The 13,134-nt window shown below is 42.4% G+C and overlaps 1 protein-coding gene across 1 annotated transcript in view; it reads right to left on the bottom strand.

The window, feature by feature from the left end:
- LOC130317323 (kinesin-like protein KIF14) overlaps positions 1–13,134 on the bottom strand; it is a gene marked incomplete at its 5' end in the record, with an annotated part of 36,267 nt that overhangs the window by 1,725 nt on the left and 21,408 nt on the right. The window contains 7 exons of the mRNA XM_056552831.1: positions 312–459; positions 965–1,045; positions 2,132–2,266; positions 3,374–3,532; positions 4,013–4,197; positions 8,142–8,324; positions 9,200–9,255. Of these exons, the coding sequence (XP_056408806.1) occupies positions 312–459; positions 965–1,045; positions 2,132–2,266; positions 3,374–3,532; positions 4,013–4,197; positions 8,142–8,324; positions 9,200–9,255 (947 nt within the window). The remainder of the gene's footprint in view (positions 1–311; positions 460–964; positions 1,046–2,131; positions 2,267–3,373; positions 3,533–4,012; positions 4,198–8,141; positions 8,325–9,199; positions 9,256–13,134) is intronic.

The raw sequence follows: 13,134 nt of genomic DNA, 5'->3' as shown, positions 1-13,134 counted from the left end.
AAAAGAAGCGATCTGATTGGTCTGATTGGTTGCTATGGGCAACTCAGCAAATTTTTCTCTGGACAGGTTTTGATTAATCTTCCTCTATTAGTCTAAAGGAAACTTTTCTGTCCCTTAACTTTGGAGGAGGTTGTTATACAGTAAAGTCTATCCACAATGAAAGCTAACAGCTTGTCAGAAAGCATACATTCTATAAAACAATATTTCTGCCAGATTCTTGACCTTTAGGAACTGGTTTTGGGACAGGTTAGTAAATGCAAGAACCTGACTAGTTTACAATCACTATTAAAATGGGAAACTTCATATCAAACCTGTCATGTAATGTATACTTGTTGCAGTTACTTCCTTCCAACACATGACAAAGTTTTTCAGATGGTGAGCAATTCTTCTATAAAAGTAATGGAGGGATAGGTCCTCAGTGAAAACTTGCTTCTGACACTTAATAGCTTGGAATTGCATCTAAATTGGGAAAAAACATCAAAACAAAAAAAAATTCTCAGGGGATTGTTAACCGAAGCCAATTTTTGTCTATTGTACAGCATACAGCACATTTGCGCTACTCCATAAAGGAGGGCATCATTGCTGCCCAGCACTTCCATGTGGTATTTTAACAGTATCTCTGTCCCTTCTTCCCACAATGCATCTGACAGGATCTAGTGGTACAGCAGCTCACCAGTTCCCTACAACACAAGGTTACAGGTGCACAAACAGGTGGGGTAAAATACAAAACATTGACAATATGAGAGATTTAACATGGGGTGAGGATTACCCCTCACCCTGCCACCCACCCACCACCACCTGATGCAAGACCTGTAGATTTCACAGGATCACATTCTCTCCTTGCCACTAAATCAGGGAGGTCTTCCCAAAAGCTTTTAGGAAGGCTTTTCAGGCCCCAAATGTTTGAGTGATTTTCTTAATATTTGTCAAGTCTGTAGAATGCATAAATTCGATAAAATCTCACCCAAAATTGTTTGCATTTGTTGAGGTAACCTTCCAGAGATTGTCCAAGGGGCAGCAAACATTTTCTTAAATCCTCCGCTAACTAACAAAACAGTTGTGAGAAAAGATAAATATATAATATGACATAAGTAATCATAAGATATGACCTTCTCCCATCCTCCTGACAGTAATTGACAGCTTTCTGCTCAGAGTCCAGTTAAATACCTTGAGACTCACTTCTGAGGTATAAGCTAAAGAAGCGGGCGCCATTGTGATCCACCCCCCAGCCGACTGCCAGATCTAACCTTCTCTCTACATAGACTTCTATGCAGAGATAAGGCCGGATCTGCCAGCCAGCAGCTGAGTAGAGCACAGTGCTGCCCACTTTCCGTGCTTATATGGCACAATCGTAGCAGGCCTCAGGAGTGAGACCCCTTGCAATCAACTTTCGACATATTTGAGCAACATGTCAAAAGTGCTTATGACAGTAATGCTTTAAAATTCAAGGTACAGACTTAATTTTATTTAACGGATTTGGTATGTGTGTGCTTTGTCTTTGTGAATATTTGCCGGCACTGGTAGGAATTGAGGTGTGGGTGTTGAGGGTTAAAACTAACATAGGTGTCCTATCTTTGATTATTTAATTTCCTCCACACTCCCTTCTTCCACCCAGAGGTATAGTTGCAGATAAAAAGCCAGCAGTCTGGCTATATAAATGTATGACTAAGGTTGTGCTAAACGACTGAAACGCGTCAAGTTCTGTATTTTATTCCTGTGTGTTTTGCTACTTAAAATAAATGATACAAGCTTTTACCGGAAGACACCTGTGCTGGACATTCTCTCTCAGTCTTGCTGATGTGCATCAGTCCGTGACACTGAGGACATCTAGGGGTGAGCTGGCTTGGACTTTCTCTTAGACTTAATTCATGTTTACTCTACAATCTGTAGTCTGTTGCCAAGGATACAATGGTGGAGATACCGACAAATTTTGCAGAATTTCATAAGCTTAACCAATGACACACAAAATCTCTACTAGTCTGAACTATTTTTAAAAGTTTACCTTGGCTTACTAACTACTTATTGAAAGTTTGGCAAACTTAATATAATTAAGAAAGTGTTATTTTATGTAACTTATTTTCACTTTAATACATGTCACAACAAATACTTAGGGTATAGTTTTGGTTAATACCTTATGGCTCTCCAACCAGGCTTTCTGGTATAGACTTTCTAAACAATGTACCTCGCCAACTAGGAAATCCATGTGTTCCGAGAGTGAACTTTCACTTCCCCTGAGGAAATTCTCCTTTATGCTAGAAGAGATGAACTGGTAAAAAATATACATATTACTCCTTCTGTAAACGATAAGCTCAGTACAAAAACATTTACCCAATATGCTTATTTAGGATACGGGGAATGGCAGTTTTCTTACAAAAACAGCACCACACCTGTCTACAGGTTCTGTGTATTATAACAGCTCAACTCCATTCACATGAAAGGGACCGATATGTCACACATCACCGGTTGCACTTTGATGCGAGAAATACCCTGAATAGATGTCTGAAAAAAATTATCTATTGCACTAGCCCTAGCTAAGAGTAAACATACCACAGACCTACTAAGCAGCTGCTATAGGACCCTTGGATAAAAGTGACGTAGCAGTTTAAAAAGGGGGCCCAGAAAAGGATTTCCCCTTCTAGTAGCAAAGAACATGGGACCAGAAGGAACATAACTGTAAGCAGGGAGTTAGTCAACTGATCCAAGGGCAATGGACAGACCATAGAGGGGGAACTAAACACAAAACTAGCAAAATACCACACCTTATGGGGCCGGCCCACTGATTTTGCTATCAAGTACTCTCAATGTATACACTTGACCATAGTCTAAAAATGAGTTTGGACATCTAGTCTGATATACATAGATATGGTCAAGGACCTATAGCCAAGAACTACTTGTTTAGGTTGGCTAAGTGCTAGACTTTTGACTCCAGTGCTGATGTAAAGTCTTTACTTTAGGCCAGCTTTGGACATACAAAATGCAGTCAGTCATAGGAAAGATGTAATCCACAGTCACAGTTCTTTTAAGTTGTGCATATATCATAGTTTTATGGTAAACCAAGTGAACAGAACCAAGTGGGAGGGGGCTTCTGCTATAATAGGAGGGAAAAGGCCTCTATAGAACAGCTGTCAAATACTAAAAACTTTAGGATTCATTCCTGGCTTTGGCTTAAAAGTTATACAAGTTTTACTGACAAGAAATGTTGTGCTTAAAGTTGTATACAGTATTTATATAATGGAAATCTTACATAGTACCGTGTAGAAAATAAACAATGCTCCATAGTAAAAGGAATCCTTAAATAGCCATAGAAATTAATATGCATAATTTTCTGTGTACACCAAATTTATCTGTGATTTATGGGTGTGTATTACAGTACCTCTGCCTGCTCCAGGCCACATTTTTCATCCGAGCTCTGACTGATGTTGGGTTGCCTGGTGATTGAGATCTGGCCGAGCAAACCGGCAATGACTGATACAGATTGGTTAATCTGTTCCTTGGAGTTTTTCAACATTGATGTAATGTCACATTCACAGCGCTGTGTAAAGAAGAGGATAGCTGGCATGAAACAAGACATCTGCAGCCGACAGACTACAAAATTTATACAAAGCTCAAAATAAGGACTGATTTGTGTCAAAAATCGTACTATGAAGACATAGCAAACGAGAAAAATAATATGTATACAAGATATATTAAACAGAAACTAGCAAAATTAGCATGAGCACATTTTTAACTGAGGTATGCGATGTGAAAAAAAGTGTTGCCTTTATTCCATCCTGAAGCTTGTTGAGACTAAACATTGCCATCTTCTTTCTTATTCACAGCATGTCAAATTTATGAGTTCTTCTCTTAAAATGTGCTTTTTGTTGTTTTATTGCTGGCCGCCACACAACTCCTTTCAGAGCCATGGAAACCAAAAATACTTTGCCCAGAGATGTGACTCAATACTGTGTAAAAAAACAAAAAAAAAACAACAAAAGGTGGTGGTGGGGGGGGGGGGGGGATGGTTGAGACGTACGTGTAGGAGAAATGCCAAGCTGCCCCCCAGTTTCTTCACTTCAGAAACTAGGTGCTGTTTAGGGTGCGCTGCCTGGGTGTCCGGAGCACCGAGTAAGTCATCAATCAACCGGACAGAGAAGCCCAGGTGGTTAAAGGCAGATGAGACAGTTATCAGATGTCGCTGAATGCTCACGTCATCAAGATCTTGAATACAAGGAAGAAACATTAGCATACTTCATGATGAAGGTGAAACCAGCCATCACTAGGAATACACAATAACACACACACAAAGGAGATGAGGAGGGCAGAGATTTAAAAAACAATGAAAGCAGGCAACATTCATTTTACAATCCAATACCAATCAACAACAGGCTTTTATCCCAGCGAACTGCAATAGCCTTTTGTAATTTTGTTCCCAGTGGATCCCAGCATGGTACTGTAAGGATGTCAAATCTAGATTGTGGAAATGTCAACACATTTTATATCTTACGTTTTTAAAGGGAATCCATTTTGATAAAAATATAAATTAATTAAATAAAAAAACATCCTTCAAGGTTCTTTAATACAGAGAAATAGGCTACAAGAGGACTCATCTGGCCAAATTTCAAGATGCCCCTTTTACATTAGTTTTCTATCTTTTAATGTAGTATTTCTATTAGTTTCTATTAGCCGGTTTACCTTATCAACCCAGGAGTCTGGAGCCTAAACCTATATTACAATTTTTTAGCTACATGCTCCTTTCTACGTACATATCCTCTACTTCTAGAGGAAAGAGTCCCCATCTGTGAGGATATTGAAGTCTTTTCTGTTACAGCAGTGACACATGAAGTTGTGATGGTAAGTTAATCTTTAAGCGTTTAAAAAGGGGCCTGGAGGATATCTTAAAAAAAAGAAATTATATATATAGGGACCAGTTGGAAAATTGATGCCAGATTTTGTTTACTACGTAAAAAAAAAAAAAAAAAAAATTAAAATAATTACAGATAGTAAACATTCAGCCCAACTAGTCTGCCCAATATACGAAATACTATCAATTGTCCCTTGCCCTATCTTATATGGAGGATAGCCTTATGCCTATCCCATGCATGCTTAAAACATCCTTCACTGTATTTGCAGCTGCCACTTCTGCAGGAAGGCTATTCCATGCATCCACTACTCTCTAAACTTTACCCCTCTAATTTAATACCATGTCCTCTTGTGAGTTTTTCTTCTATTAAATATACTCTCCATTTTTACTGTGTTGATTTTCCTAATTTATATAAAAGTTTCTATCATATCCCCTCTGTCTTGTCCTTCTTCAAATCTATACATGTCAAGGTTCTTTAACCTTTCCTTGTAAGTTTTATCCCGCAGTTCATGGACTAGTTTAGTAGCTTTTTAGACTCTTTCCAATGTATCTACATCTTTCTGGAGAAACTGCCTCCAGTACTGCGCACAATACTCCAAGTGAGGCCTCACTAGTGCCATATACAGAGGCATCAGCACTTCCCTCTTTCTACTGCTAGTACCTCTCCCTATACATCAAAGCATTCAACTAGCATTTCCTGCTGCTCCATTACATTGTTTGCATACCTTTAAGTCTTCAGAAATTATTACCTATAAATTCCTTTCCTCAGATACTGAGGTAAGGTCTACATCACATTTGTATTCTGCTCTGCTCATCCAAAGTGCATTATCGTACTTATTTCCATTAAGTGTCAGTGTCCAGAGTTCTGACTATTTTTCTAGTTTTTCCAAATCATTTGCCTCCAGGAACATCAACCCTATTACAAAACTTTGTGTCGTCAACAAGAAGACCAATATCCTAATATGGAGACCTTTTTCAAAATTATTAATAAATATTGATAATAGTTGATAATGTAGTTGCCTCATTTTATATTATTAATTCCAGTTTTCATCTCTCTTCCCTCCCCCCTCCCCAAACCTAGATATAAAAATACAGAAGAGAAACACCACAAATGTGAAAAATAAATAATTTAGAAATAATTCTCTCCTGTCAAACCAACATTCCCATTTTTTCAATGTAACCTGCAATATATTTTATCCTTTATACTAGATTATCTCCTAACTCTTTCAACCCACCTTTGCCATTTTTTAGAGAGGTTGCCATCTCTGCTGCAAACTATTTCCCCAATACTTTTATTCTTGATAACAAAATTATCTTTACTATAGTATCCTACAGTAAAGTATACTATAGTATCAATTGAATTGGCAACATTTAAATGGGCACTCATTAAAATTTTTTTTGCTATTGCACTCCTTATGGTAAATGAAAATGAAAAATATTTCTAATATACTTTAATAAAAAAATGAAGTTTTCTATGTTTTATTTGTGCTTAAAAAAGCTCAAGAGCACATTTCCCCCCAACTCATACACAGACTTTGGACCAAAGTCCAAACACAGGAAGTGCCGCCTGGAGTGCTGGGGGGGTCCAACCAACAGCATATGGCAGTTATGTGTGAGAGGAGCTATGATTGGATGAGGCTGGACACCCCCCCCCCTCAGCACTCCAGGCGGCACTTTCTGTGTTTGGACTTTGGTCCAAAGTCTGTGTATGAGTTGGGGGAAAATGTGCTCTTGAGCTTTTTTAAGCACAAATAAAACATAGAAAACTTCATTTTTTTAAGCAAAGTATATTAGAAATATTTTTCATTTACCATAAGGAGTGCAATAGCAAAAATTTGTTTTAATGAGAGTGACCCTTTAAGGGTACTTAGCATGTGATTGTTTTTAAAGGTAATATTTGGAACGTTCGATAGTGCTCGTCAAATGGCAAAGGAGGCGTAAATTTCCACCCCCACCCCTCTATAAAAAAAGAAAAAATAAATTCTCAGAGGGTAGCTCCAACCATCCTTTTTTTCTATCCCTGCCTATTACCCATCTATCCCTAACCCCCTCCCTGCTTTTAATTTTTTTTTTACTATGTTAAAAATGACTTTTTGTCTGCCTAGTAGTGTGCTCACTACCAGGCAGACTTCCCCAGCAGGTACCACGTCACTGATGCCTGCTGGGGAGGGCAACTTCCGCCCTTTGTTCATCGATATAGGGTGTCTCCAGCTGTTTCACCACTACAACTCCCAGCTTGTCCTGACATCTATTGGCTGTCAGGGCAAGCTGGGAGTTGTAGTGTTGAAACAGCTGGAGGCACCCTGTGCAGAAAACAATTAGTTAGGGCCATGGGCACAGCGCTACCCCGTTCCCTCCGTCTGTTCCCCGAGTTTGCTCTCATTAGGACCCCTATTTTTGACCTCTCTTCAAAGCTCCGCCTCATTTCACATTTTGTATGATTATAAATATTGTGGCCACAAGCAAATTTAAGGTCAAAAAGACAGAAAACTACACTTTAAAAAAAAAAATCTGTGTTATTAATAATAATAATAATAATAATAATAATAATAATAATAATAATAATAGAGTAAAGCAGTTCACCTCCAGTACTAACAAAGAACTGTTCCCCAACAAATCTTTTGTCAATTGCAGATATGTTTACTGGAGTGTTCATGTGGGTTACAATATGTAGGACGCACATCATATGTGACATGTCTCAATGCCACAACTCTGATTTTAATTGTGTTAGTGTGATCTCCAGCGAGAGTATCCTTACAGATAAATCACAGCGGTTCAGTACACTTAAAGAGAGCATAACTGGATTTACATTAAAAAGTCCACTTTGATTGAGAACACTACTCCTGACTTGGAATTCATTTTCATTGAGATAAGCATCTCTGATATCAGAAGGGTTCTCTCTTCACCTCCCTACCACATTCTACAGGACAATTTGCCCCGGCCCCAGCATTTGATACCCTATTAATAAGGGTCATAAGATCATAGGCTAGTTTTTCAGGTACAAGGTTAGCGGCCATTTTATAGAGGCTTTTATCTGTGTGGACCCCTGAGAGGGGGCATTGAATGCCAGGGTAATACACAAGGTGCTATCCTACAGTCTCTCTACCTAGTTACTTGTATGAGAATAGACAATTGAAATATAAAAGGTTGTACCTTTTAAATATAAGATCTTCCCTTTATATCCTATGCAGATACAGTGTATACAAATTAAGTCTAGAAAGGGAGACTTTCTAAGGATCAGAACTATGAAAAAAAAAAAATCAGTCAGCATGAATGGCTCTGTGGCCTGGCATTTGCTCACCAAATTGTTCATACACTTGTATAACATCATTGCTTGAGGTTAAGATGTCATGAAGGCCAATGAGCATTTGAAGAACTAAGCCTGGAGACTGGTCATCCTTGCCCAAAATTTCAGTCTCAGAGGTTACCAGTTGCTTGCAGACGGAAGAAAAAGTCGTACGGGGAACAAAAGTATCTGTGTGCACTGCAAGATATCAAAATCTGTGAGGCAGATTTACTATGCGCCAAATTTTGGCATAATTTGCTAAAAGAAAAAAAATATGACTTCTGCAACATTTATGTATTTTATAGACTTTTACCTTGTCCAAAAGGGGCAAGGCTTATTGGGAAAGAGGTGTGAATAATAAAATGGGCATCACCTTAATGCAAAACATTTGGGAATAAGATTCTAGTGTAAAGTAAGCAGATATGGCTATGCCATTCAATGTAGTGTAAAAACCAACAACCCTGATGTATTTCTCCAAACAACCAATGGCTTTTTAGTTAGATTCTGGAGTCATGAGCCTCCCTTTGTGTTCATCTCTGTGTCTGATTTAAAATGGTATACCATTTTAACTATCACTTTTCCCCCATCAGAGGAGATGTGTTAAAACGTAATGGGTCTGACTGTGGAATCCACAATAATGTCAGTGGGGGAGTTTAAATAGAGTGTCAAGTCACGTATGCTCCATTCATTCTCTACAGGAGCCGCTGAAGTTAAATGAGTGCTGTATTCCATTTCCGGCAGCTCCATAGAGAATGAATGTTGAGGCCATAGATAGGGGTATTTAACTTGGTAAACCCTATTAAAAGTTAAAGTGTACCTGGTCCGGGCAGCAGAATATCCTTTTAAAATTTCACTGCCACTTCTGAGCCCAAAACTATATTGAGTATTTGTCTGAAATCCCATGCAAGTGTGCGAAACTTCAGGCAAAGCGGTCTCTTGATGGCGACAGTCACAAGGCAAGTTTTGGGCTCTAAAGTTGCTGTGAAATTTAAACTGATATTTTGCCATCAGGACCATCATCAGAGGTAAGCTTTAAAAGGACCTACAGTGCATTGTGTTCTAACAGACATTACCTTTTCCAATTAGTAAACCAGACGTCTGTCTGGAAAGTGAACTTCTTCCTTGTTTCCTGAAAAGAAAAGAATAAAATATATGTGGCCACAAGTCTACAGAGCAACCATTTTTTTTTTCACTGAGGTCAACATATTTGTGGTGTTCTAGTGGGGTAATGCACATTTTGTGACGCCAGGGTAGCGTTAACCACCACCCTCCAAGGTTTAGGCAGTTCTCCTGGGGTAGGCGCTGGGGACAATGACCGCAGATGCAGGGTTACGGAAAACTTACTGAGGCAGGAGTGATGTAATATCCTTTATAGTACAGATCAGAGCTGGGGAAGTGCAGAGTAACCCTGTAGAGCCGGTTTCCTTGCTGGAACTTGTAGTAGCTTTCACTTGACTGAATGATAGCCGCTAGGGACTCTAGATTGAGGCCACCCACGCTGACTTAAGAGTGACTGTTGTAGTCTCCCCAGAGCTTTCACTTACCGCCAGACAAGGACTGTAGACTATGGGACCAAGAGTTGCCAAAGGCTTTCTGTCTCTTGTTATCAGAGACTGCAGACAAACTACTACTCATCAGGTCTCCTTCAGGTTATCACAGACTTCTAACTCTTCTCAACACTGTACCTCAGCTCCTAGAACTAACACTGACTAACTCCTCCCCCCCTGCACTACATAAGGATTAGCCTAAGGGGCATCAGGATCACATTTTTTACTCCCCTTAAATATACAGTAACACTGAAACATTTACATAAACTTGAATCAAAAAGTAATATAACACAATATACCCTGGAGTAAAAGTGCCTGAGGCAACATTTACCAGGCAGGGCAACATCCTGCACCTTGTCACCACATATGCAGTTGTATAGTTTGATGCATAAAAGGTAGATCACATGGCTACTATAAGGCCCCTGAAAAAAAAAAAAAAGGACAATTTCCAGTTTGAATCAAAACGTTTCTTTTATGTATGCTATGGGAATCCCATACTCCATATAGATACCACTGGTTTTAATAGTTTTTAAAGGCCAAAACCAGTATAAAGTGTAGGGTAACTTGTAGCGCATCTGCAGAATATCTCACAGTGTGGAAAATACTCTGCAGATTCGGCTATGAGCAGACACTGAGCTTTTACTGAGGGGTTGGCTGGACAGGGGTTATCTTTATTACTGGGGTGAGCAGTGGAAGGTGTGGGGCACAGTTCATCTCACTGGCCACTTATGTGTGGGGCACAGTTTATTACTCCCTTGAGTGTGGGCCACTGTTACTAATGCGGCTCCCTTCGGCAGCCGCGCCGTAACTATATTCTCTGCGGGCGCACATTGCGCGAGTCTTACTTTCACTTTCAGCAGCGGCGGCTGCCAGCGGCGTCGTCGCCCACTCCGTTCCCCGCGAGCGCATATGCTTTTGCATGTGCGCTCGGAGCAGAGAGCGGGCACCATTACTATTTCTCCGTGTCTTTGGCGGCCCGATGCGCTTTAGCTCCGCCCACCATGGCCACCGGAGCGTCTGCATGGCGCGAACTGGCCACCAATAAGCGCTGTGTGCGCGCATTTGGTGGCAGGGGCCAATGAGCGGCGCCCCTATTCCTAGCATGCCCCTCTCTTGCCATTGGTCAGCATTTCCCTCCTCTCTGACTGACCTAGAGCAGAGTTTTCCTCACAGCCTGCCCTGGGGACACAGACTTGGGTGAGATAGTTTTTCTTTTTACTATGTCCGTGCCCAAAACTGTTCCTCCCTCTAAACAGTTATCTGAAGTGTTAGCCACTCATTACATCTGTAAAAGTTGTAACTCAAAAATGTGTGGTTCTGCTTGCTCCACTGTTCCCCCAGACCCCCCTGCTATTCTACCCCGGTTGTTCTTCCAGACCCGGTGGGTTCGGCCGCCCCTCCAACCTGGGTTCCCTCCCTCTCCCAGTCTATATCGGACTTGGCTCAGGTCTACCGTTATGTGGTGACTGCCTTGGAGAGGCCATCCCTACACCGGCCCTCCGGAGGGTCCTGCTCTCTCCCTATACTGACGCTCTCGCAGAGTCATAGTGGTGTTTTCATCTGACTCCTCCCCGAGTCTTCTGGCAGGCACGGGCGCTCCCCTCACAGGCATCGCCCCGTTACTCTGGCTTGTAGCAAGCGTTGCTCTCCTAGAGGATGCTCCCATGGTCGCCGCTCCGGCTCTCCAGATCCGTGTACCAGGTCAGTCTCCCCCTCTTCCAGTGCCTCACACGTTTCCATTCACCTGGAGAACTGGTGGGTGAAGGTTCCGATTCGGCCTCTGATTCAGAGGATCGCACGGATATGTCGGACATGGTATACTCATTGGTTTCGCCCATAAAAGACACCTTTCCTCTAGAGGACCCAGGAACTTCGGATGTGGCTCCAGAAGTTTCCTTTCCTTATGCCCGACCTCTTCCAGGGCTGCCTCACCTCGTTCCCATTTACCTGGAGAACTTGTGGATGAGGTTTCTGATTCGGCCTCCGACTCAGAGGACCGCACGGATATGCCTGATGTGTTTAATTCATTGGTTTCAGCCATGAGACACACCTTCCATCTAAAGGACCCAGGAACTTCGGACGTGGCTCCAGAAGTCTCCTTTCTTCGTGCCCGACCGGCACCAAAGACTTTCAGCTCTCACGCTGAATTTTAGGCCCTGCTGGTATCTGCCTGGAGGCGCCCTGACAAGAAGTTTCAGGAAACGAAGAAGGTTCAAGCGCGGTATCCCTTCGCCAAGGACCTTATTGCTCTGTGGACCTCCTCTCCAACTGTGGATCCACCGGTCTCCCACCTCTCTAAGGTGCCTACCCTGCTATTGGCTGATGCGGCTTCTTTCAAGGATCCAGCGGACAAGAAGGTGGAGACTTTGGCAAACTTTGACTTTGAGACAGCAGGTTCTTCCTGCTTTTGCTTCTGCCTGGGTGTCAAAAGCCCTTTCAGTATGGTCTCCCAACTCCGCCAGGGTAGTCTTCAAGATCCCTCCATAGGATTTATTTAATCTAGCTCTCCGATGCTCCTCAGCTGGAGATTTTCTGTGTTCTGCTTCCATGCGCAGCCACTGTGCTGCCTTTGCCACAAGCTACCTGGTAGCCACCGTCGCTCCATGTGGCTTAAAGCCTGGAATGCGGACACCACCTTCAGGAAGTGAGGCGATGGGCAGAAAAGAGTTCTTCATTACCTCTGAATGAGGCTCACAGAACCGCTTTCCGTCAGAAGTCCTCCGCCTTCCGGTTCTGCGGACCTTTGGTACCAAAGGGTCAAGCCAGGTGCCTTCACGGGAAGAGGGCTCCCTCCTTCCGGACCCATCCCTCCCAGAGGTCGGTTATTCGTTCCGGACGTTTTGCGGCCCCATCAGGCACCCGCAAGCCTACCTCGGCCTGAAGGGTCGCCCCCCACCCGCCGACTTTTCTCTGGTGTTGGTCGTCTTACTCTTCCGGGATGCCTGGACCATGCACATTCAGGATTCCTGGGTCAGGGAGGTAGACGGGATGAGTAAACTGATACAGGATCGAATTTGCTTCCCTTCCATCGGATTGCCTTTTTCTTTCCCGGACCCTCTGGTTCCCCTCTCTAGCGATGGCAGTTCGGGGCGCGCTCCAGCTCCTTTTTATCCATGGAGTAATTGTCCCGGTTCCTTCAGGGGAACATTTTTGAGGTTTATTCCAACCTCTTTGTGGTCCTCAAGAAAGGCATTTCTGTTTGCCCAATCTTTGTTCTCGAGTAGCCAGCTTCCTCTGCTTTCCCATCCCGAATGGAACCTCTCCGTTCGGTGCTGGGGTCCATGGTTCAAGGGGAGTTTTCGTTCCTCGGTGGCCTCCACATCTCATTGTTTCCCGATCATAAGCGGTACCTCCGCTTTGCAGTTCCAGACGGTCATTCTCTATTGTGGCTCTCCATTTCGGTCTGCCCACTTCTCCACGGACCCTTACCAAAGCCCTGGCGTCTGTGATAGCCCTTTTAT

Source organism: Hyla sarda, unplaced genomic scaffold (genome assembly GCF_029499605.1).
Source record: "Hyla sarda isolate aHylSar1 unplaced genomic scaffold, aHylSar1.hap1 scaffold_1988, whole genome shotgun sequence".
Classification (NCBI taxonomy): Eukaryota; Metazoa; Chordata; class Amphibia; order Anura; family Hylidae; genus Hyla; species Hyla sarda.
The sequence above is the reverse complement of the archived record's forward strand: the minus strand, read 5'-3'. Positions and strand labels throughout refer to the sequence as shown.